This window comes from Danio rerio, chromosome 21 (genome assembly GCF_052040795.2).
Source record: "Danio rerio strain M-AB ecotype USA chromosome 21, GRCz13ab, whole genome shotgun sequence".
Lineage (NCBI taxonomy): Eukaryota > Metazoa > Chordata > Actinopteri > Cypriniformes > Danionidae > Danio > Danio rerio.
Genome location: NC_141041.1, coordinates 31,384,300 through 31,411,334, shown reverse-complemented (window position 1 = coordinate 31,411,334; position 27,035 = coordinate 31,384,300). Strand labels below are relative to the sequence as shown.

Here is a 27,035-nt window from a genome sequence, read left to right as displayed (position 1 = left end):
GAAAGAAAGAAAGAAAGAAAGAAAGAAAGAAAGAAAGAAAGAAAGTAAGAAAGAAAGAAAGAAAGAAAGAAAGAAAGAAAGAAAGAAAGAAAGAAAGAAAGAAAAAGAAAGAAAGAAAGAAATGTCATGCATCTGTCACTTTTTTGGCGTTTGTCAGGGTGGACATTAGTCTGGTCATAGTCATTTACCAAGGCATTCTGAAGTAAAAACATATAGGTTATTTTAGGCGACCAGTCTATCAAATTCTAATGTGCAAATGTCTCCAACAAGTAAAAAATATCAATGCAGGTCTTCGAGTATCCTCTTTCAGGGTCTCCTGGCGCCCCCTTGAGGAATTAAAACTGCTCGTGTGATTGTAAATAATTTGGAACCATTACACGCACGCGAGCACGCGCTCCGCACTGCAGTCACTTTTAGAAGCCTGTAAAAGCTGGGACAAAGCTATGCAATAAGTTAACCGTGCAAGATAGCGTTCCACAGTCATATTCAGGATTTGGATAGTGCTATTTTAAGGTAAGTCACAATACTGTTACATATAATATCATCTTGTATTTACACTCTCTCCAGATTGTCAACAGGAGTATGTGTGTTATCTTTACCCCCTATAAACATAATGAGTGTACGACTGTTCCCCCTGATTTCTATTTATCATTTCAAAAACATATCATATTACATCTGCTCTTAAATGTGAATACCTATGGTTATGACGTAGAAATACATAAATAATTCTAACAATGTGAAAAGGACAAAGAAAAAAATAATTGACATAATGTGATGTGTTACAGCAGTGGTCCTTACTTTGTGTCTCTGACAGGTCTTCAAGGATGGAGCCAATTTGTGCCATGGGAGTTGCTGCTCGCTTGAGGAGTGAGTGGGACCGAAACGAGGGATTTGGACAGAACCACATGGCCCTGAAATTCTTGGGCCAGGATTTTGAGTCCTTGCGTACTCGCTGCCTTCAGAGTGGACATCTGTTTGAGGATGATATTTTCCCAGCCCAGCAGTCATCCTTAGGATTCAAGGAGCTGGGCCCCAACTCTAGCAAAACCAGAGGTGTGCGCTGGATGAGGCCAACGGTGAGAGTCTGTAGAGTCTGTGCTTGCTAACATTTCAACCCAAGCATGATAAAAACTTAATATGCATAAATTAGCATGGATAAATAATGCAAAGTGTTTCACTTTCTCACATACTTCAATCTGCATTTATATTTGCATAATATTTAAAGCGGCAGATTTCATCCAAATCAAAAACTCTCATCATTTACTCAACAAATTAAATTGAAATTATTTTTAATAGTACTTTTACAGCAAAATACTGTAATACAGTTAAAAGAAAACTAGTAATAAAATGGTCCTGTCAACCCACATGACACCTCAGTGCTTTGAGTCTTTCACATTTGACTCAATATATCACTCAGATATATCCTTCTGGGTGAAATGTCCAAGTCGCAATATCTACAGGGGTGTCTCAGAGGGATGCTTCCGGAGTCATTTAACTTCTTTATCAACTCATCACCACTGATCTGTTATTCATGAATGTCTCCATCCAGCTCAGCAAATCACACATAACTACTTTCAATGACAGATCACATTATTAAAACAGGTCATTTATTTTTTTAAATACCTTCAGCTGCATTATTTCATTAAGTCTTTGTCCAATGAGGGTAAACTGAGATTGCAGCCAGAGCAAATAGTAACAAGCAATTTTCCAAGGGACTAATATCCAAAATATACTAAGCTCTGTCTAACTCATATACTTCTTCCTTTGAGAGTTTGAAGAGCATTTGGGAAAAAGATTTGGGTCGCAAACTGAAGATACAGATTGGTCTGAAATACGTATCAATTTGTTTTCTAGATGTATTCCATTGAGTGTTCATGAGCTCAATTATAAATTCATTAACAGAGTTTATCTTGCATCCATAGGCCTAAAAAGATTTACAAAAATGCCTCTGATCTTTGTTTTAACTGTAATAAATGCAAAGGAACATTCCTTTATTGATTCTGGTATTGTGACAAAATCATCTCTTTTTGGATGAAATACATGATTTTCTACAAGGACTCTTTAAGATAGCGTTTTGTTTTTCTCTGGAATTTTAGTTGTTATGTGGTGGAGTAGAGGATGTGTTGGATTCCCACACCAAGCATTCGTTTTTAATCTTGTTCTGTCTGGCAAAGAAATGTATATTCTATTGTGGTTATCTCCTCAGGTACCCTCCTTTAAAATGTGGTTGTCTCAAGTATACTCTATTTCTATTGGATAAACTCACCTATGATATGCATCAAAAGTCTTTTGGAAGCTATGGACAACTTTTTGGCACCACATTAATAATTTCTCGTGATTTTCTATTCTATGGTGTATATTTTAGCTCCTAGCCTGACTATATTATCCTGTTTACTTGTTAGCATATTTCCCTTTTTTCCTACTGTATAGCTGAGACTGTATTTGTATGTGCTGATTTATTAAAATAACCGACGTTTAATAAAAAAATAGAAATAAAAAACACACCATTTCTGTAGATTCGTCTTAAATAATATCCGAATTATTAGACCATTCCTATAAAAAAAATGGTACACAGCTCAGGCCCCTATACTATATTGACTGGACTATCGCAATGCTCTCTTTGCAGGTCTTCCAGTCAGCACAATCAAGCCTCTGCAACTGGTCTCATTTACTTCCATTGATTTCTAGACCTTAAGAACTGCTTATTATGCTGCTTGATGTTTCAAACTGATATTTTCTTATGTTATTATTTCTTCTTATATTATTATACTTTTTAGTCGTGAACACACTTGTTTGTAGAGCAAGTAGCTTAACCATTCTGCTATTTATTATTCATTTCTCCCGTAGGAAACTGAATCTGAAGTTCTAAAACATTCAGAAAAATGAGCACACTTCCACATTGCAGAATAAGGTCAAAATAAGCTTCAAATGCAAGACTCTGATGTTTGCCTACAAAATGACTTCTGTTTGTGCACCTCTTTATCTAAATTCACTACTTCAAACCTCTGTGTTTGCAGAAGCTTGTGTTCTGTAAGCGACACATTGTGATGCCAACCCAAAGAGGCGTGAAATCACCTTTAAGGACTTTTACCTTGACAAATACCTCTTTAGCTATTTGTAAGAGATGAATAAAACACTAGCACTCTCTATTCTAGATTTTTTTTAGAAAAGCCAAAAAAGAAGAAGCCCTTGCTACTTGAAGTGTAATATTCACCACACTTTTGCTGGCCGATTGCTTCAGTTATCCTCATTTGTATGTCACTTTGGATAGCTGATTGAATGTAACTGTTACAATCCATTTATATGTCAGTAAGTAGAGATATTCCAGTGATTTCTATGCCCTGTCTGACCCATAGGTCTTCTCTGTGTACCTCAGGAGTTCTGCTCTGACCCACACTTTATCGTAGATGGGGCTACACGCACTGACATCTGCCAAGGGGCTCTAGGTAATACAAGAAACTGCTGTACTTCAACAGAACAAAACCATTACACACTCCAAAGCACACCAGTTTACCCACAAATAAAAGGCTATGCTTTTTTGCAAATGAGTTACTGATGAAGCTGTAATGAAGTGTTATAGGATAATCTCATCTGTTTCACTACACTTTTGTTTTGTTGTTGTTGAACACACTAACTGTAGGTGATTGTTGGCTGCTGGCGGCCATTGCGTGCCTTACACTAAACGAACCCTTGCTGCGACGGGTGGTTCCTCATGGCCAGAGCTTCCATCAGCAATATGCCGGAATATTTCACTTCCAGGTATTGAATACTTTCAAAATATCATTTGACCCTATTTATTTTAATTCTAATAGTTGTTTGTAAATTTGTATGGTAACACTTTACAACAAGGTTACATTAGTTAATGTTAGTTAAAGGTGCAGAAGATCATCTGCCTAAATGCTAACTGGTTAGCATAATATCTTTTAAATACAATCCCTTCCCTGTTGTCCAAGCCATGCCTCCTGAAATCGTGAACATGCAAATTAAGGATGACAGAGACCCACTTGATTATGTCATTCACCAATTAAAAAACTTTATAGTATACTTTACAATACTACAATTCTGAACGAAAAACCGTATTGAATCTAGCACGTTTTCATATATGTAGCTAGCAAGCAAAACATGTCATCACTCTCTCATCAGTGTCACTCATCAGTCTTACTCTCTCACACGCTTTGTCCTAAAGCGACTGCTGTATGCTTAGTGGTTGGCCAGGGGGATGCAGGATTACACTTATTACTAAGCCATACTTACATGCTATTTCAGAGCGAATGTTCAAATTAGAATTGTAAACAATACTGTGAGTGCGTCACAGGTTGTCATTGTTCAAAAATGAACCAATCTGATTTTAAAACCAACTTTACCTCAGTAAAGCAGGCTAGGTGTAATAGCGCTATTAACTGATGTTTTGTTGTTAAACTAAATACAAATCTACATTATCGATGCTGTAAAAGGTCCTTATGAAACTGAATATAGTCAAAGCTTTGCGTGACTAAAATACTTTTAAAACTTAACATTACCTATCTAAATGAAATACTTCAGCCATTGTGTCATCCTTCCTCCAGCGTGCAAAAGTGATTTCACTATTCATTTAGGATTGTAAAAATTAGTTTTTAGTGCTGTCACTCGTGTCTACTATTGTTGACAGACAGTTTGGCCTACTTATTAGAATTATGGGAATCATAGGCTTGACAATATTTAATTGGATAAACCTTTTTTTTTGTTCTACACCTCACCCAGAATATAAAAAATACATATAAATACATTTAGATCCTCTATTTTAATTAATACTATTGGAATTTGTAGAGACTTTTAACCAGCACAACAAAAAAACGTATCTGAAGACAATCACGTACTGCACCTTTAATGTGTTTACTACCTCAAACAACTAACAGTGCATTTATCACAGTATCTAGTTAATTATCTGTGTTAACATTAGTTATTGGAAAAACAGTTGTTCTTTGCTAGTTTCTGTTAACTCACAGTGCATTTACTAATGTTAATAATGCATTAGTAAAGATTGAACTAATATTAAAACATTCTGCTGTACAAGTATTGTTTATTCTTAGATCACGTTGATGAATACAATAACTAATGTAACCTTATTGTTTTGTAATATTGTTTGCTTAAAATAATAATGTCCACATAATGCATTGCATTATTATTGTACTTTAATTCCTGGTTCTCAGACAATGCTTATACTTAACCTCAACTTAACCCCAACTGATTGAAAATAACAATGATTCAATATAACATCGTGTCTTTGTTGTCTCTCAGAAAAGCACATCATTAATGTTTTTTTCTGAGGCAAAAAAAACTCTTATAGATATAATTAAAGTTAATTAAGCATCAGGATTGAAAATGACCAAATCCTGGTTTAGTCTAACCCCGATCTTTTGAAACCCTAAATGATTAAAAGTGTTTTGGTGACAAACGGGTAAAATATGGGTGATTGAATTGGCAAACTATAAAGATTTTAAATTAAAATGAATTAGCATTTGATCCTTAAATAGAGTTTTTTAATCTTAATTTTTTTTCAGTCAGCTATATATATATATATATATATATATATATATATATATATATATATATATATATAGATAGATATATGGCTGTATATCGGCACTGGTGGGTGGCGTGCGTTATATACAGCCATATCGTGTATATATATATATATATATATATATATATATATATATATATATATATATATATATATATATATATATATAGCTGACTGAAAAAAAAATAAGATTAAAAAACTCTATTTAAGGATCAAATGCTAATTCATTTTAATTTAAAATCTTTATAGTTTGCCAATTCAATCACCCATATTTTACCCGTTTGTATATATATATATATATATATATATATATATATATATATATATAGTTGGAATTAGAATTACTTCGAATTTTTTTTCCCAAAGAATGTCTGTAGAAAGTCTTATTTGTTTTATTAATTATTATGTTATGAATTTTGTTTGTGTGTGTGTGTGTGTGTGTGTGTGTGTCTGTGTCTGTGTGTGTGTGTGTGTGTGTGTGTGTGTGTGTGTGTGTGTGTGTGTGTGTGTGTGTGTGTGTGTGTGTGTGTGTGTGTGTGTGTGTGTGTGTGTGTGTGTATAATCATCTGACCTGTTTATTTTCAAGTAAAATTGCTCGTAAACGTCACACTCCCTATAGTTAAAAATATATTATATGTCCTCAACCACACCAGAATTGTACTGACACTGCCAAGTGTACATTCATAGTTTATAAATGATATAACATGAAATATTACAATAGATATAGATATGTTTTGAGCCCATTAGTTAATCTCCTGCCACATTCCCTAAACCCTGTTTTTGTGAAAAATCCCAAACACGTCCTTCTTTCCAATGCAGGCGTGTAAACTGATCTGTTCCCCTTCCACTTGATTCTCCATAGCTCAGCAGATCTACATTAAGCCAGCCCACCCTGTCTGCTGCATGGCTATATATACAAGCCTCACCCAGAAAACGAAATGGCCACATCCTCTGCCAAATTCCCCTTCTGTTCTCCAGCCAGGAACCATTTAGGCTCAGTCACTCAGTGAATGCTTGTAGCGTTCAGAGCATTAGTGCTGCAGAGACACTTGGAGTTCAGCCAGCAGCACAGAGTGAACTGCTGTTTACATACAGAGACAAACACACAAACTGAAGATGATTTATTAGTTTATTTGTACTGAAAAAATGTGCTTTTTTGTGAAGAAAATGTAGTTTGATACTAAGGACTGCTAGTTAATGTTTGGAGCTTGATGTTTATGAAAGCTGCTTTTTTACAGAAGCTCAAAGTTTTGATTTAAAATGTAGTAAAATAGTTATACATTTAACATAATGTTTTCCAGTATACTGTATGTTAAAATTTAATTTATTCCTGTGATTCAAATCCCATTTTTAGCATAATAATTTAGCATTATTACTCACATGATCCTTCAGAAATCATTCTAATATGATGATTTAATGCTCAAGAAACTCGTCTTATCAATGTTGCCATTGCAATGCATCGTATTTGAAAACTTAACATTTTTTAATGAATAGAAAATGCTAAAGAAATACATGCCATAACAACACATTTTTTATTATCACTTTTGATTAATTTAATATGTCTTTGCTGAATAAAAGTCTTAAATTCTAAAAGAAAAATCTGACTGACCAGACACTTATAAACAGTAGTGTCTATATTTAGAAATATTATGCTAAAAAAAAAGATAGGGGCTAGAAAAATGTACTGGACCAACATACCATATGCATGGAACATCAGCCTTTAAAAATACATCTGCAATAATAAAAAAATAATAAAAATAAGCCAGCTGGAAAACTTACAGTAAAACTAAAACAAAAAGGAATAGATTTCTATAGATGAGGAAACAGAGCAGGGTCTCCACATTAAGCTACTTTGTGTGAAAAAAACCCCAATGTTAACCCATATTAACCAAAAACTCATAATTAAAGCATGATAAGAAGGTGTCTGTATATTTTTGAGCCCATCATTCAGTTTGTCTATTTATTTACTTATGTATATATTCAGTTTTCATCATTTTAGTAATTATATTGAATACTATTTAAACTGTAAATAAAAATTAAGCAGTCATTATTTTTTATTTTGCTTTTAAGTTTTCAGCTCCAATACTCTCAAAAATCCTTCCGCATAAATCCACAGGTTTTTACAAAATTTGGAGCGGAAAAGAAGTTTAAAAAGTCTGCAGATTGTAAGGAGGTTTATGATTAAGATATCTGATTATGAGGATGTATGTAAACATGGTTATTAAAAGTGCACTAAACAATATTTGAAATGCTTTGATTACAGTGTCATAAAATGCACCTGCAGCCAAAAAGCATGTCTGTTTCACATTGTATGGCAGAATTCATTTTTTACCATAGTGTTAATAATGACATATTGACTTTTACCAACACACAACTAAAATTTCTTAGCAGCTAAAATTAGAAAGTTATCAACCGTACATACAGCCAATTCCAAACATATGTTTATGTCATCTCAGTATTACAAGTATTGACAAGATAATTTCAAGTTTCTGATTGGGAAAAACAGTTTTTTTCCTCATTATAAATTGCAAAACCTCAAATCCTTATCATGACCCTCACAGAAAAGTCACATGAATTTCACATGTGAAACTCATGTGAAATTTCTGTAAGGGAGCTAAAAAGAACTGAAAGTGGTGAACATAAACTTTCATGCCAGGTCGTCTTTATCAGTGGTCTTGTTTCACTTCAATTGCTTTTAGCTTTACTTCTTACTACAACCCTGGCTCATTCTGATTATGTACCCTTATTACATTTCTGAGGAGAGGAAAATACATTCCAGAAGCTATGTTTTTTTTTTTTTTGCCGTTTTTGCTAATCCACCAGAGGCCTCTGTTTATGCTTTTTCAGATCTCAAATTTCTATTGTGAGTGCCATTTGCGCCTGCTGTTCTCTTATACATCCACCAGAGGCCACTGTTGACTGGCTGACTGACTTACTGCCTGACCAACTGGCCGAAACCCCACACCCACTCCTTTCCCTAAACCCAAGCAATAGTGTTTTCAAAAGCACCAATTGACCCACCTACCCTCTTCCATAAACCCAACCGACAGTGTTTTTAAAACCTCCTCACCCTGTTGTTTACTTGTTTATTAGATATTTTAGCTTTTGTTTTTGTTTTACCCGCTTTCTGGAACCGTTCTTCATCAGACTCGAACCCTGTTTTTGCGGTCAACTTCGCTCTGCATCTCAAGTCCACCAACGTACATGTCGAGCTACTAGATTATCTGGTAACAGCGGAAAAGCATCCATACGGAGGTAAGCGGTCAGATAGTTAGAGCAACAAAGGAAGGGCATCATAGCACCCCAGAGCGTTTGTTTTAAAGATCCAATGTAGCCATACGTAGCTCTGGTTGCATAATTCACGATCTCCAGAAATGTGAATAGGGCTGCGTTTTCAGAATGAGCCTGTGTTATCTTACTACCATGAAAAATTTGGAAACTTTAGCTCATCCATGAACATGATTTCTGCTGGAGTCTTTTAGGATGTAATGAAGACACTCAATCATGACGTCATTAGACTGTGATGATTAGGGTCATGTCGAGTTCAGACTGCATGATTTTCAAAGTAGTCGTGTCACAGATGTTTTCACACTGCATGAGCTAGCGTTTTGTCGCTGCTTTGTTTACACTGCAAGATAGATCGGCGACAGGTGCTTTCATATTGCATGAATTTACAATAGGAAGAATCGCCGACAACATCCAAACTACGCCTCACAACCAAAAACACGTAGTATATCTTTTGTTATTAACTACATAACGAGAAAGAAGCCTTTAATGGGGTAGAAAATGAACATATTTGCTCACATGGGTTTGAAGGGAATTAGCAATTTCTCCTTAACATTCTTTTTTAACTTTCTGTATGAAATGTCAAACTGACATGGGTGCTCCTGTCAAACATCCCCTAGTTTTTCCTCCATTTCTTGGGTCCAAATAAACGGTAAATTAATGCTTTTAACTTCTCCCTCAACCACCCGCTGGCCTGCAGATACACACACGCACATGCGGCTCTCTCATTGGCTGTAGGTGATCGCCGATGTTATTTTCAGTCAAAATTTATTTCACACAGCATGACTTGAATCGCCGACAGCTCCAGATATTTAGCACGGCAAATATCTCACAGGCATCAGCGACACATCTGCGATTCTCTCAAGACTGCGTCCTTGATAGTTTATACTGTGTGATTGTCACTCTAGTGCACGAGCACCGATTTGCCTGTGATTTCAGGCATTTGTTGGCGATTTCTCAAAACCTGTTGGCGAAATCTAAAATTGTGCAGTCTGAACTTGGCATTAGGGTTAGTGAATCCACTCCCTCTAGCCATGAAACTTAGTTACATACTGTCCCTTTACATGTATAGGTCACCCAAAAAAAATGACGATTTATACTTTGATTACATACATATAACTTGTTCCAAATGTATTTGTTTTATCCTTCTGAACACAAACATCTTTTGAAGGATGTTGGTATCTAAAAAGTCGATCTCATTTTATTAATGAAATAATTATAGTACACTGTAAAAAAAAATCTGTAATTTTAAATAAACGAAGAAAAAAAATAACAGCAGTTAAATTACAGAAATTCACTTTAAAATAACAGAGGTTGAATAACAGAAATTTACTAGAAATTTAAACTTAAGGAAATTTCTGTAATTTAATGTGTTTTTTCAGTAAATTTCTATAATTTAACAGACATTATTTTACATAATTTTTTTTGCAGCTGCTAGAAATAAACTGTAAAATTACAGATTTTTTTACAGTGTAGCAAAAAATACTATTAGGGACAAGCAATGGTTTGGTTTGTTGTTTAAAATATCTTCTTTTGAGTTCATTACAAGAAACTCCTACAGGTTTGGCACAAGCAAAGGTTGTATAAACAGAGTTTTGGGTGAATTGTCCCTTTAACAGCCATTGTTTTCTAATGTGTCCTCTAGTTTTGGCAGTTTGGGGACTGGGTGGATGTGGTGATTGATGACCGGCTGCCTGTCAGAGACGGAAAGCTGCTTTTCGTCCACTCAGCTGAGGGATCAGAGTTCTGGAGCGCCCTGGTGGAGAAGGCTTATGCAAAGTAAGAAAGCTTCAATCAGACCGTTTCTCAGATAGTCTTTAGACCTGGGGCCTCGTTTTATAAAGCCATGCATATGAATCATCCTTAATTTAATCTAAGATTTCCTTTCTGAAATGTGTGTATGTGATTTAGAGCGACTGATTTAGATGAATTATGTATGCCTCTCTTCCAGCTGAGATATCGCTGAATTGCAAATGATTCTGAAATTGTGTTTTAGATGTCCGCCTCACAAATGCCCCAGTTAATCTCTTTAGCATATAAAAGAACAGCAGGCAACATTCAAATCCTTTACATGAGAGGTCCAAATACTCCAAATCTACCACTAGGAAAAGGGTATGCGCCTTCTCAGCACATCAAAGATTATTTTTATGAATCTGTATCTGGATTTTATTGTAGCCACGGTTTTATAAACGAGGCCCCGGGATCTTGTTTGGTTGTGTAATATGTGTATTGTTCTGAACATGGCAGGTTGAATGGCTGCTATGAGGCTTTATCCGGAGGCAGCACATCTGAAGGCTTTGAGGACTTCACCGGTGGAGTGACTGAGATGTATGAGCTGAAAAACGCACCACCAAACCTTTTCAGCATCATCACACGAGCTGTGGAGAGAGGCTCCCTCATGGGCTGCTCTATAGACGTTAGTGTTGAAGAGCAACTTATCCATTCGTCATTCAAAACACTTTGACCTAAAACGATCTCTAATATAATACTGTATAATGATATAATATAATATAATATAATATAATATAATATAATATAATATAATATAATATAATATAATATAGGCGATGCAGTGGCGCAGTAGGTAGTGCTGTCGCCTCACAGTAAGAAGGTCGCTGGTTCGAGCCTCAGCTGGGTCAGTTGGTGTTTCTGTGTGGAGTTTACATGTTCTCCTTGTGCTCGTGTGAGTTTCCTCCGGGTGCTCTAGTTTCCCCCACAGTCCAAAGACATGTGGGACAGGTGAATTGGGTAGGCTAAATTGTTTGTAGTGAATGAGTGTGTATGGGTGTTTCCCAGAGATGGGTTGCAGCTGGAAGGGCATCCGCTGCGTAGGGCACATGCTGGATAAGTTGGCGGTTCATTCCGTTGTGGCGACCCCAGATTAATAAAGGGACTAAGCCGAAAAAAAATTAATTAATGATAAAATAAAATAAATATAATAAAATAAATATAATATAATATAACATAACATAACATAACATAATATAATATAATATAATAATCATCAGTCTTTTAAATCACTATGTAATGTAATATGTAAGGCATAATCAATGGTTTTTATAAATTACCTCGGTTATTTCATGGTCATTTGTCAGGTTATAACATTAGACAAGTTATAACTTTTATTGCTCTTTGCAAGATAATGTTTGACCAAACTTTTGTAAGCTCATCATTCACCCACTTTGAATCAGTCACAGGCAGACAGAGAGAGAAATAGCACACAAGATAAGGGCATATCTAATAGCTCATAGTAAAGTGTTAACTACACAGTACATCTTTGCAAATATTTTTGAACATATTTGCAAGTTGGTTAATTGCATTTACTGGTGAAGCACATGTCTGTGTTTCTGATTCCTCGATTTCGAGTCATTTCCAATTTCAGTAATGGGAATCAACTTCTCTTTTCATTTAAAAAGTACTACTTAAAGTTTTGACTTTTTTTGCTAATAATGATCAGATACATTTCTGTGAACAGATTCGGATGGTTCACTTCATTTAATTATTAATTATTTTTGTGAGCAGTTTGCTGTTTTTATATGACAGTTGTGCACTTGTTAGTGCAGCATGGATACAACAAAAAATCAGAAAAAAAGTTTAGACAGTATGGAAAACGCAAATAAAAAAAAGAATGTAGTGATTTCTAAATTTATTTTGACTTGTATTTCATTGCAGACAATACAACAAACATTATTTAATGTGTTCCTTATAATTTTACAATAAAAAAAAAAATCTAAATAAACAAGTATTCCAATGTTGGTTCTTGCAACAAATTTCAAAAAATCTGGGAATGGAGCAATTTAGCGCTAGTAATCAGGTAAATTGGTTAAATAATGTGATTTGAAACAGGTGATGTCGAAAGGTGATTGCAATTATGATTTGGTACACAGGTGTCAAATTCCAAAAGGACCGCAACTCTGTGCAGTTTAGTTTCAACCCTAATTAAACACACCTGATCAAACTAATTGAGTCTTTCAGGCTTGTTTGAAACCTACAGGTAAGTGTGTTGGAGCAGGGTTGGAACTAAACTGTGCAGGGCTTCGGCCCCCCATGAATTGAGTTTGACACCCCTGATTTAGTACAAAAGCAGCATCCAAGAATGGTCTAGTCCAGGCGTGCCCAACCCTGTTCCTGGAGATCTACCTTCCTGCAGATTTCAGTTGCAACCCATATCAAACACACCTGCCTGTAATTATCAAGTGCTATTCGGGTCCTAATTAATTGGTTCAGGTGTGTTTGATCAGGGTTGGAGCTGAACTTTGCAGGAAGGTAGATCTCCGGGAACAGGGTCGAGCACCACTGGTCTAGTCCTTAAGGAGCAAAGATGGGCTGATCGCTACTTTGCCAACAAATATTATTTGTGTTTTCCCTACTGTCCCATCATATTTGGATTTGGGGTTGTATAAAGAATCAAAAAAGTATCAAGTATCAATTCCAGAATTCAGAATCAGGATTGATTCTGGCAATCCTAATTTTGGAAATTAGCAACCCTATAACAGAGGCTCTGGCAACTCACTCACTGAGTTACTATGGTTAGTAACTAATGCTTGAGGGTAGAGCATTAATTTGGAACAATGTCAAAACTGACAACAACTACAGGTCCATTAAATGAATCACACCATTCAGCTAATATAATATAATATAATATAATATAATATAATATAATATAATATAATATAATATAATATAATATAATATAATATAATGTAATATAATATAATATAATATAACCTAATATAATCTAATATAATATAATATAATATAACATAATATAACATAATATAATATAATATAATATAATATAATATAACATAATATAACATAATATAATATAATCGAGTAATTTGAATGAGGCAACACGGTGGTGCAGTGGGTAGCACAATTGCCTCACAGCAGGAAGGTCACTTGTTCGAGCCCCGGCTGGGTCAGTTTGCATGTTCTCCCTGTGTTTGCGTGTGTTTCCTTTGGGTGCTCTTGTTTCCCCTACAGTCCAAACACATGCGGGTGAATCCTAGCCGGAAAGAAAATGAATGAATGAATGAATTTTGAATGACTTTCACTGGAGAGTCAATGGACGCTATAATGCTATTAAATAGCATAATAAAAGCATCTATAAGCATGCTAACCTTTATATTACCTTTGTGGGACTATTGTTCAATATTCAAACCCATATTGTATTGACTTTCAGATTACAAGTTTCTTTGACATGGAGGCCATCACCTTTAAAAAACTAGTGAAAGGCCATGCCTACTCCATTACCGGAGTGGACGAGGTGAGTACTGCACTTTGATTGACAGCAATCTGAGCCAATTACACAACAGCCAATTACACAACAGCTGATCACTGGCAGATGTAAATGTGTGGGCCAGGTGGAGTACAGACGAAGCCAGACCAAGCTGCTACGCATCAGAAACCCTTGGGGAGAGGTGGAGTGGACGGGACCCTGGAGTGATGAGTGAGAATCATGTGAAGATGAAAAATTATTCATATTGTCATGTTGAATAGCTTTGTTGTATGATTTCACCACGTGTCAATTCAGGTCAAAGGAATGGCGTGAAATCGATGCATCTGTGAGGTCTCGTCTGCACAACTCTCAAGAAGATGGAGAATTTTGGTGGGTGTCTCATGTAGTTTTCTTTTATATCAATATAATGTGTGGTGTACTTGCATATTAGTCAGATAACACGTGGATTTTTGTTTACCTTCATGTCATTTCGTCTTCAGAAAACATTTATTTCAAAACAATTATTATATTATAATATACTGTAATGTAATGTAATATGTCCAGCTTGTCTAATCAAAACAGCAAAGAACACAAATGAAGATTTAAATCGATTTAATTTTGTCACATATCAGCAAATCTAAACAAGCTCAACCATACTTGATGCGCAAGAACAATTTCATTGGTTCTTGGTGAAGCTCATATGTGTCACATAACTGGATAGAATCAACCTGATTGGTTCTCGAGCTTAAAGCAAGCATATGTAAGCTTCTGTTTTTTTTCATTTTGCATTTTTTTTCTATGCATTAATGTTTATTTGCAAATAAAGGCTCAAATGACAGTTTTCGATCTTTTCATGAACATCTTGAATGTCATAGTTTTAGGTGAACATGCAGAAATCTTTCAGATTTTATTATAAACATCTTCATTTGGGTTCTGAAGACGAACAGATTTCTTTGGAATGATATGAGGTGAGGTGATGCAGTGGCGCAGTAGGTAGTGCTGTCGCCTCACAGCAAGAAGGTTGCTGGTTTGAGCCTCGGCTAGGTCAGTTGGCGTTTCTGTGTGGAGTTTGCATGTTCTCCCTCCGTTTGTGTAGGTTTCCTCCGGGTGCTCCGGTTTCCCCCACAGTCCAAAGACATGCGGTACACGTGAATTGGGTAGGTTAAATTGTCCATAGTGAGTGTGAATGAGTGTGTATGGTTGTTTCCCAGAGATGGGTTGCGGCTGGTAGGGTAAAAAAACAAAAAAACGTGCAAAAGTTGGCGGTTCATTCTGCTGTGGTGACCCCGGATTAATAAAGGGACTAAGCTGAAAAGAATATGAATGAATGAATGAATGACATGAGTTGAGTAAATGACAAAACTGACATTTTTTTAGGGATTTTTAAAAATGAAAGCTCTAAATACAACTTGAGCTCAGCAGTTAAAGTTAGAGTATGTGTCACATTATCCTAAAAATAACACACTTAAAATTATACTTCACCCATAAATGTAGACTTTGATACCATTTTCACACCCTCATGTAATCATGTTTCAAGAGGTCAAACTGATGATTGATTATAAAGCTTGTTTGGCATGCTGTCCCGGGAGAGAGCCCTAAGCTCAAAAGATCCTCGAGCCCGGGTCTCCCTCTCGTTTGCAGGGCAATCGGATCTCAGGAGCTCCTCTGCTGTTTGAAGCTAGTGAGCAATTAATGATTGTTATAAAAATACTACTTACTTGGAGCATGTCTATGGTACCGATTTGGATTAGTCAATTAACTTAAGTTGCATGTTTTTTGATGGTGGGAGGAAACCTGGGGACCCGGGGGAAACCCATGCGAGCACATGGAGTATATGTGAACTCCGCACAGAAACATTGACTGGCTTGGTAAGGACTAGAACCAGTGGCGTTCTTGCTGTGAGGTAACATTGCTAACTACTGGGCCACCATGCCATCCATCTAGGAAAGGAGGAGGAGTAGAAGATGACTATATGGAACTTAAGTTATTTATGGAGACTTAGGATTCGTCTGATTGGTAATCCTGATAGCTAATGCGGGACCAGCTGTGGTCAATCATAAGCACGTGAACCTCTCAAAATTTAATTCATTTAGTCATTTAAGTATATGCAGGGACAAAATGATTTACGTTTAACCTGAGAAAACTTGTATGTTAATTTTGGTGCAAGTAAAATAAATAATATAAAAAAATACATGTAAAACGATATTCATTGTAAATGTATCAGTTTAAATCCTTTATGACTTTCTGTCCATATAATGTGATGGAAATGTTAAATATTGATGATTGAAAATTATATATTGATATGATAAATTGATTAAGGTTTTGCTAAAGTAAAGATCAAATGCATTATAATCATTGGGCTATTACATTATAGTAATGTCTAATCTACTGGTTGTTAAGAAGCTGTAGAGAAATTCTTATTTAAACATTAAAACATTGGCGGCGCGGTGGCGTAGTGAGTATTGCTGTCTCCTCACAGCAAGAAGGTAGTCGATTCAAGCCTCAGCTGGGTCAGTTTGCATTTCTGTGTGGAGTTTGCATGTTCTCCTCATGTTCGTGTTTTTTTTATTTGGGTGCCCTAGTTTCCCCCACTGTCCAAACACATGTGCCATAGGTGAATTGAATAAGCTAAATTGGCCATAGTGTATGTGTGTGAATGAGTATATGGGTGTTTCCTAGTGATGGGTTGCACCTGAAAGAGCATCCACTGTGTAAAACATATGCTGGATAAGTTGGCGGTTTATTCCGCCAACTAATAAAGGCACTAAGCTAAAAAGAAAATGAATGAATAAACATAACAGTGTCTTTAAAAATGCCTGTGAGCCCATCATTGGGATCCTTTTTTTTACAGAGGCTGTGTGTTATCTTATTTAAAACAATTAAAAGACAAACTTTGTCTGACTTTATTCAGTTTCAGTATGTAAGAAAATGATTTGCCATTACAATAATAAAATTCAATGTTGTTAAAAACATTACACCCTCCTAAAACTTTTAGCAATCGACTAGCTTTAAATAAGACTATTATTTTACACACCCCCAGGATGGCGTTCAGTGACTTCAAGCGAGAGTTCAGCAGACTGGAGATCTGTAACCTGACAGCGGATGCGCTCCAGAGCCGAGAGGTAAAAAAGTGGAACTCATCGCTGTATCCTGGTGAATGGAGAAGAGGATCCACTGCTGGCGGATGCAGGAATTATCCAGGTACCTTCTCCACCAGAGTCTCTTTATTGCTTTTAAGCTGAGACAGCGCTCTTGAATTAAAGACTGATTCTCTCAACACAGCAACATTTTGGATCAATCCCCAGTTTAAAATAGTGCTGAAGGAACCAGATACTGACAATCAAGAAGGCTGCACTTTTCTAGTGGCTCTGATGCAGAAGAATCGCAGACAGTTACGGAGGGAGGGCAAAGACATGGAGACCATTGGATTTGCCATTTATGAGGTAGAAAACCTGATATTTTATTGGGCCGGGTAATAAGTGCAATCACAATTAACTAGATGTTAGATGTTTTAGGATGTAGCTATCAGTTCTTCTTTTGTAAATACAGTGCTCAGTATAAATGAGTTGAATATTTTTACTCATTTCTCAGTGAACATAGTTAATATATTTTGCTAGATTTCAACAAAACAGATTTATTAAATAGATATATTTATTACAATTATATTTTAGAATATATTAATATAATCTTTAGAAACAGAAATATAATACATTTAAATTCAAGAAAAATATTGTAAAATATAAATATCAACTACAAAATAAAAAATACAAAAAATAAATGTTTTGATTCTTATGTTTTCCTCTTTTTAAAAAAAAATTGTATTGAATTATTGAATTTTTTTTCTAACAAATAAATTTGAGTGTTCTTATTTTTGGACAGTTATTGTAAGTTATTTATTTAGATTAGTTGCATATTTGGCTGATCTAATGTATATGCACAAATTTAATATTGTAGAGCATCTAAAAAGAGAGATTTGTGAGGGGTGTACTCGTATATGCTGAGGACCATATTTTGTATTGTAGAGGACAATTTCACACAAAGCCCATTCACACAAAGCATGACAAGTTCGACTGAAGATTTTCGGAATCTTGTAATAGTGTTTCTTTTAAGCCATTAAATTGACTAATCGCATGTTCATAATATTCATCTAACTATTTAAGTACATGCAGGGACAAAACAAAATCTTTAAGCTGAGAAAAAAACAGGCCTACTGAAAAGTTGTATGTAAACAAATAATACTAAAATTGTATGTAAAACAAATATTAATTAATTTATTTATTGTAAAAGTATCTATTTTCATTTGTATTAAAAGCAGTTATTTAACCTTTATAATTTTTTAAAAGCCACCTGCAGTAAGTACTTTGACTTGTACATCATAATTGCTTCTAATGTTTTTAAAATATTCCTTGAATTATACTTAAAGGGATAGTTCACAAATATTTCAGTTATGTTTATGATTACTCACCTCTGAAGAATATTGTGAAGAATGCTGAAAACCTGTAACCACTGACTTCCATTGTTTTTGTTTTCCCTTATGTGGAAGTCAACGGTTTTTAACAGGCTTTCGTTTTTCTTCTTTTGGGTTCAACAAACTCATAAAGGTTTAGAATCTGTTGAGGGTGAGAAAAAAATGAATACATTTTCATTTTGGGGTTCACTATCCCTTTAAATGTCATAGTCAAATATTTCCCAAGTGATGTTTAATGGAGCAAGGAAATTCTTAAAGTACTTACAATATTTTTTTTATTTGGTTCTCTTAGTGACTGGAATAAGCATAAGTTTTAAAAAATTTAAAACAATTTTTAGGTCAGTCAAGCCTTTAATTTTGGAAAATAACTAGAAAAAATATTATGTATTGTCATCGTAGTAAAGGCAAAAGAAGTTAGATATTGAAAATGTTATTTGATGATTGAATGTGTTAACAAAAATTAACACTTCATTTAACAGAACTTAAATAAATAAATGTCATAATAAATAAATTAATATATATTTATTCATTCATTTTCTTGTCGGCTTAGTCCCTTTATTCATCAGAGGTCGACACAGCGGAATGAACCAACAAATTATCCAGCACATGTTTTATGCAGCAGATGCCTTTCCAGCTGCAATTCAACACTGGGAAACACCTACACACTCTTGCATTCACATTTCACATTCATACTCTACGTCCAATTTAGCTTGTTCAATTCACCTATAGCGCATGTGTTTTGACTGTGGGGGAGCACCTGGAGGAAACACACAGGGAGACCATGCAAACTCCATACAGAAATGCCAATTGACCCAGCCAAGGCTCGAACCAGCAACCTTCTTGCTGAGAGGCGATTGTGCTACCCACTGCGCCACCGTGATGCTCATTAATATTTATTTATTTATTTTTTACTATATTTTTATCATCCTTTGTGTGAATAGGTATCTTGCTATTAATATATGTGTTATTCAGAAATGTTTAATTCAGTAAAGTATGACAAAAAGCCACAGTTCTGCTAGGATTACATTAATGTACATTATAAACATAGGACTAGTTGGTTGCTAAACAAGTGAATCCAATTATTCAAAAAACTGATAGATTAATAATGTTTTTAACCTTTTTTCTGAATCTTACAGGTCCCTAAAGAGGTATGAGATCATCAACTCATCATTATCATTTAAACCATTAGTTATCAGTCAGGTTGGTGCTTAAGCTGCACTTTGACCTCAGTTTAGACCGTAGCGCTGGTCAGCTGAGATGTGCAGTGATGTTTGTCTCCTCTCTGTCAGTATCTTGGTCGGGTTGGCGTGCATCTGAAGCGGGATTTTTTCCTAAAGCACACGTCCAGCGCTCGGTCAGAGCTCTTCATCAATCTTCGAGAAGTGAGCTCACGCTTCTCACTGCCAGCAGGAGAGTATATCATCGTCCCGTCCACTTTTGAGCCCCAGAAAGAAGGAGACTTTGTGCTCAGAGTGTTCTCGGAGAAGGCGACCGACTCGCAGTGAGTGACCATACACTAAGTCATGATTCATATTTCAGGGTTTTTACTTTTCAGACAGATAATATATAATAAAATATCATTTCAATATGGTTTTAAAGTAAATAAATGACGGTTTAAGTTTTACATTAGTTATTAGGTAACCTCTTAAGACCCTAGGTGTATTTTTACATGCATTTTTCTTATTTCTGTTTGCTATTTGGGCATATTGGATCCTAATTAGAATAAAAATATAAGTATCATCTTTTGATAAGATGTACTTTTAGAGAAAAATGATGTCCATATATGTGCACTTGTGGTCTAAATTTGCATGAAACACAGTTTCCTGACTGTTTTTAATGCATATATAACATATAATTATTATTTTTTACATGTTTTGACTATCAGAGAGTAAAAAACATTTTTTTTCCCATTTTGGACAGTTGAAAATAGTGTTTGGGACATTTCATATGCTGCAAAACAGTTGCAGGATGACACTGTATGTCTGCAACAAAATTTTAAGAGTTCACACTTAGCTGATGATTGATTATAAAGCTTGTTTGGCATGCTGTCCTGGGAGAGAGCCCATAAGATCCTCGAGCCCGGGGTTCACTCCTGTTTGCAAGGTGAGAGGGGAGTTTGAGCTCAGGTAGATCTCGAGAACTCCCCTGCTGTTGTAACTAATGTAGTAACTGATGAACAGATAGTGATTGCTCTTAAGAGATAACCATTTACCAGGAGCATGTCTATGGTGCCGATTTGAATTAGTCAATTAACTTTTACATGTTGTTTGACGGTGGGAGGAAACCAAGGAACCCGGGGGAAACCCACGTGAGCACAGGGAGAATGTGTAAACTCCGCACAGAAACATCGGCTGGCTTGGTAAGGACTAGAACCAGTGACGTTCTTGCTGTGAGGCAACAGTGCTAACCACTGGGCCACCGTGTCACCCATCTAGGAAAGGAGGAGGAGTAGGGGTGGAAGGGGGGATTCTTCAAATTGAAGATGGCTGTTATATGGAACTTAGGGTATTTATAGTGGCTTAGTAATCTTCTGATTGGTGAATCATAAATTGAATAATGCGGGGCTGGCTGCAAGCAATTATTAGTGCATGATCCTCTCGAAATTAGTTCATAAATAAACTTCACATAAAACATTTAAAGTGTTTTAATTAGACACTAAAGAGCTAAGATGTGCTGTCCACGTATGTGGACACTCAAGCCCTAGGAGGGTAAATATTTTTATATGTTAACATGTAGATATAACATAAGGAAAAGATCTCAGATACAAGCTGCTGAAATGAGTTTCCTTCGCAGGGTGGCAGGGCACACCCTTATAGTTAGGGTGATGAGCTCTTTCACCTGGAAGGGCGCTCAAAGTAGAGCTGCTGCTCCTCCACATCGAGAGAATTCAGCTGAGTGGGCTTGGGTATCTGTTTTGGATGCCTCCTGGACACCTACCTAAGGAGGTGTTCCAGGCATGTCCCACTGGGAGGAGACCTCGGGAAAGACCCAGGACACGCTGGTGGGACTATGTCTCTCGGCTGGCCTGGGAATGCCTCGGGATCCCCCTGGAGGAGGTGTTCGGGGAGAGGTTCCGGAAAATCGGTTCAAAATAAATGAATGTTAGCATAAAATGGTAACACTTTACAAAAAGGTTTTGTTAGTTAATATTAGATAATGTATTTACTAACATGATCAGTACAGTTATTACAGTATTTATTTAGCTTAGTTAATCTTAGTTGATAGAAATAAAGTTGTTTATGTTAACTCATTTCATTATAAAAGTTAACAAGCATGAAGTTAATATTTTAATAACACATTAATAAATGTTGAACTTCGATTAATAAATGCTGTACAAATATTGTTCATTCTTAGTTCATTTTAGTGAATATTTAAATTAACAATAACCAATGAAACCTTACTGTAAAGTGACGCATATAATATTATGTCAATAAGTAGCTTTAATGAGTTAACTAAGAATTATATATGTATGTATATATATATGTTTTTGTTTTTATTTGTCATTCTTATCATTTTTCAGTATTTAGAATGTTATTGCTTCTTATATATATATATATTAAGGTTTATTTACAAGTGCATACTGTATATTCAAAAGTGATATATATATATATATATTTATAATGTAGCGATAATGTATATTAATATATTTGTAATGTAGTTATTATATATTATTTTTATTGTGTTAACAAATCATAGTTTGGGATATTAAATATGGATCCTTTAGAATTTGACAGCATTTGTTTAAAAGACAATGTGCTAATGTACATTTAGCTACTTATATAAATAAAAAATAATATATATATTCTTATAAAAAGAAACATTTTAAATGCATCACTGTTAAAAAGCAAACCAAGGAAAAAAGCAAGACACCTTTTTTTTCTTTGACTGCAGGGAGTTAGATGATGAAATTTCAGCAGACGTCCCGGAGGAGGTGAGTTTCCCTTGTATGCATTTGCAACAATACAGCACACAGATGGATCCTGGGAGGTTTTGAATTACGTTTTGTTTTTTTATGACAGCCTGTGCTACAGGAGAGCGACATCGACGAGGGCTTCAAGGCACTTTTTGCAAAGCTGGCAGGGCCGGTAAGACAGAAGACAGTGGAAAGTGTTTATCCGCTTATTAAGTCTGACGTCAAACGTCTCAATTTCTGTGTCCAAACACTTTTTGAAGCCAAAAGCGAACAAAAATGCAAATAATATAAGCTCCAAATGTGCTGTATTAAAATTGAAAATCATGATCATAATATTTATATCCATGTCTGAATCTCAGATGCTCAGAGAGTAGCTGTGTTTTCATCCACCTATTTTACGATCATTTTGGAATACTGATTTAAGAAAAATTTTTAATGGAAACGCCAAGTTGTACATACATTATGCGGACAACGGACCCTTTCATAAGCCTGCTGTGACGCGTTTAACATTCATCATAATCTTAAATCCTTAAAAGTTTTATTGTTCTGATTTTATTTAAAGCATATTTATTTAAATGCATTTTGTATGTACTATATCATCTTTGTGTCAAATTAGAAAAGACAAATTACTGCTTATGGGAGGTGTTCTGATGCAGCGTCTAGAGTAAATTTGAGGTTATCCTCTCCTCTGGTTGCCGTTATCAGTCTCACGCTATTTCATCCTTTTTTCTAAAGGTCTTGATAACATCATTGTGGAGTTTTTCTTTTAATATTTCAGCAAATAGGATTGTGAAAAAATTTATTTGTTGTACTCTCTCATTTACTGCGCTCTAAGTTTACCCAACTATGATGTCTTTCGCTCCTGGGAAACCTGGAAATGTAAAAAGAGTCTACTAAGTAGGATAAACTTTCATTTAATAAGAAAAAAAAATGTACTACAATGGAGACACATTTACTAGTAAATAAATTCCAGTATGAGCATTAAAAAAAGTGATTTTGTTATAAGAGATAACTTGTGACAGCGTTAATAGACAAACCAGTGGACTGACCACATTGCACGACATGTTGTTTTGGTCATTCTAAAAACATACAGCATATTGTTATCTCCAGAACAACCACAAGGTAACGTAACTAATTTACTGTTTTTCAGTTTAGTGGATAATTCATGCAAATTCACACAAGTTCACTCGTACAAAAATGTACATTTTTGAAAAGGAGGCATGGCACCAAACGCCATTCCTAAACCCAACTGTCACTGGGGGATGAGAAAATTGTACTAAAATACGAATGAGATTGTACAAATTCATACGAATTAGCCGCTAAATAAAAAAAGTTTTATTAAATTAGTGTTAAATAGCTTAACCTGAACTCTTAAGTGGCAAGTTATTTATTATAAAAGAGAAAAAAGCTCACGATGGATTCTCCTAATGGAGCAAATTCCTTTTTTTTTTTTTTTACATTTGGCACCAGCTTATGACAAGTGTCTAATTTGTTCTCTTTCTCTCATTGGATAGAAACAGTGCTTTAATCACAAATGTTTTATGCAATATTTCAGTTTTGCGCATAAATTTTGCGCATATTTTTTTTTCTTTTATATATATATATATATATATATATATATATATATATATATATATATATATATATATAAATTATTACATATCTTGCTATAAAATATTGGTGTCTGTGATGCCCCAATAATATGTGATATAAGTAAACAGTGGTCATAAACGCATGTTGATTTTTCACAATTCACATTGGGAGTCGAAGCTTGCACTCAGATTTCGTACTTTAGTTTTCTGTTATGCCCAATATTGAATTGTTTGCTCTGATCTACAGGAAATGGAAATCAATGTGGCAAAACTTGAGATGATTCTGAATCGGGTTGTCAGCAAACGTTAGTATGCTTATGTCTAGCAGATTTCACAATGATTTGTTTTTGAATTTTCTAAATGAAAAATTCCCACATACATTTCCTAAAATAAGCTAGTTAAATAAGCCCATGACTGTTTTTTGTTTTACAGATAAAGATATAAAAACAGATGGATTTGGCAAAGAGACTTGCAGAGGCATGATAAATCTCATGGATGTATCCTTTAATCAAAAAAAATGACGCTATTCTTCTACACTCATGAGTTTTGTAGGTTAAAATGTAAATAGTGTGAATTGGAGTCTCAGTTCATCCTTGACCTGCCATGAAGACTACTGGGACTGGAAAGCTGGGACTGACAGACTTCCATGTGCTCTGGGAGAAGTTCAAACGATATCTTGTCAGTGGCTACATTTTGTGTTTGCCTTAACATGTGTTAAATATATACGAACACTTTAAAGTTTTGGGGCATTTTGTTATTTTTAGAATAAAGCTAAAACTTTCATTTAGCAAAGGATTCAATTAATTTAATCAAAAGAGTGAATAAATACATTTTACATTTCAAATAAATGAATGATAAACACTTCATTATAAGAAACAATGCATGAGCACCAAATCAATATATCAAAATGATTCCTAAAAGATAATGTGGCACTGAAGGTGCAGGGTTTTTCTGTCTAAATGTCAAACTTTTTCAGGTAAAAGTTTAAGATTATAGGCTGTTGCTTGCTAGCGTGTATCTCATATGTTTGACATTTTAAATCAACGTACTGTATACCATGTTTCACAGATTAAGTTTTCTAGCATGTTAATCACATGGCTAACATGATTTAGCTTGTTGCCAGCTTGATTCTTACATTTTTAGCATGTTGCTGGAATGAATTACAAGTTTGTAAACATGACTTAACAACTGCTAACTGTCAAAGCAATATGCTAATTTATGTTAGCTATGCCTAAACTTAAAATAACCCAGTGCTAACATGGTTAAACATTAACATATTTCAAACATGGTTAACATGAGTTAAAGAGATAGTTCTTCTAAAACTGAAAATTCTGTCATCTTGAACTCTTCACTTGTCACAAACCTGCTTGACTTTCTTTCTTATGTTGAACACAAAAGAAAATCTTTAGCGAAATCATGTAAACCAGTAACTATTCACTTCTATAGTATTTATATTTCCTACTATTTGTGTCAATGCTTACTGGTTTTCGACTGTGGTCAACAGAAAAAAATTAATTAAAGAGTTTTGGAACCAGAGTGAGAATAAATAGTGAGTAATTATTTATTTTTTGGGTGAACTCTCCCATTAACTATATTTAATTGGCATTACCAACATGTTTCTAACGGTTGAATGGTGGTGTATATGTTAACTGTCTCTTTGTTTCAATAAATTAGGCAGTCTTTAGGGAGTTTGACATAGACAAGTCTGGCACAATGAGCTCTTATGAAATGCGTCTCGCTTTAGAATCAGCAGGTATCTTTCACTTAATGCAACACTATTTATTTATTTATTGTTACTGTGATAAATTATGTTTCTAAAGAATTGAATTCTTTTGTAAGGCTTTAAGTTGACCAACAACCTGTTCCAGCTGATAATCCTGCGCTATGCAAAGTCAGACCTCAATGTGGACTTTGATAACTTTGTGGCCTGTCTGATCCGCCTTGAGACTATGTTCAGTAAGTGTGCAAAGCAGAAAGCACAATCTTATTTAAGACGACTTTTAAAGTAGATGTCAAACTTCAGTGTCTTTTTTATTCCACCAGAGACGTTTAAAACATTGGACGCTGATGAAGATGGACTTGTATCCTTCAGCTTTGCCCAGGTTGGTCTTTAATGCTGACAATGAAACTTTCAAATAGCAAATGCTTGCCTTGGCACATTTTATCAGCCTTTTGTTTTCTTCTCTTTCGGCAGTGGATCACCCTCACTATGTTCACATAGATGGATGTTCCTCTTCATCAGTGCTTTTACTGTCTGATTTCCCTTCTTGACTACATGCCTTTAATTACTTTAGTAGTTTTTATGAAGTGGATTTCTGATATGGCATGCTTTTCATTCAATATTACTGGAAAGGAAAGCAAATATCAAGATGCAATAAGCATTATAGCCTGTAAAAGAAATGAACATGATTTTTGTTTACACTTATTAAAAAAAAAAGAAAAAAAGATGCATTACATTGATTGAAAATGAAAGTCTAGTCATTGCTAATGTTATAAAAGATTTCGGTTTCAAATAGTTAATTTTTTACTAAAATAATCCTGAAAAAAATGGTGTGTACATAAAAGTTTACATCCATGTAAGTGTTATCTGTGCAAAACTGACAGTATTTGAGCCAATGAACATTTGAAGTCATGAACTGTGAAAACTGTGAAATAGATCAACCTTTGTTTAAGCTCCACCAATTTTGGGGATTGATCATAACCAAGTGTGCCTCACACAACCTAAAAAAATGAAGCCAAAGCATTTTAGTCGCCCCCTGGTGGCTGGCTGCAATATAGGCCTCAAACTGCCTTCTCTATGTAAATGAATGGGATTTGAGACAAACTTAAAGCAGTACTAAGCTACAATTGCCAAACGATGTTGATATTTGAAAGCATCAAACAAGCATGTCCATAATCCAACATGACCCCGCCTCTTTTTCTGCTGCTGTTGTCACTAGGTACGCCCCTTACTATTGATTGGCTGCAAATCTTGCTCGGACTCTGCTCAACAC

General features: G+C 35.0%; 1 protein-coding gene across 4 annotated transcripts; it reads left to right on the top strand.

The window, feature by feature from the left end:
• Positions 1-375: 375 nt before the first annotated feature.
• On the top strand, positions 376-26,834 carry si:dkeyp-50d11.2. 4 transcript variants are annotated; one of them, XM_087301480.1, is made up of 22 exons: positions 376-513; positions 815-1,076; positions 3,377-3,446; positions 3,641-3,759; positions 10,494-10,627; positions 11,096-11,264; positions 14,034-14,117; positions 14,215-14,300; positions 14,385-14,459; positions 17,110-17,270; positions 17,352-17,512; positions 19,674-19,685; positions 19,827-20,038; positions 22,429-22,468; positions 22,557-22,622; positions 24,290-24,347; positions 24,475-24,539; positions 24,652-24,720; positions 25,717-25,795; positions 25,882-25,998; positions 26,086-26,144; positions 26,237-26,834. In XM_087301480.1, the coding sequence occupies exons 2-22, from the start codon at positions 825-827 to the stop codon at positions 26,261-26,263; spliced, it is 2,115 nt and encodes a 704-aa protein (XP_087157606.1). In that variant the 5' UTR covers positions 376-513; positions 815-824; the 3' UTR covers positions 26,264-26,834. The 4 variants fall into 4 exon arrangements, with proteins under 4 accessions (XP_087157606.1, XP_087157608.1, XP_087157607.1 ...); XM_087301482.1 differs by having other exon boundaries at positions 3,357-3,446; XM_087301481.1 differs by lacking the exon at positions 19,674-19,685.
• The last annotated feature ends 201 nt before the right edge of the window (positions 26,835-27,035 follow it).

What these genes read in the sequence shown, in the direction of transcription:
- si:dkeyp-50d11.2 (XM_087301480.1), top strand. Translation starts at nt 825, where the DNA reads ATGGAGCCAATTTGTGCCATGGGAGTTGCTGCTCGCTTGAGGAGTGAG. An exon ending in TCTCGCTTTAGAATCAGCAG is followed by an intron (nt 25,796 to 25,881) that starts GTATCTTTCACT and finishes TTCTTTTGTAAG; the next exon opens with GCTTTAAGTTGACCAACAAC. An exon ending in TATCCTTCAGCTTTGCCCAG is followed by an intron (nt 26,145 to 26,236) that starts GTTGGTCTTTAA and finishes CTCTTTCGGCAG; the next exon opens with TGGATCACCCTCACTATGTT.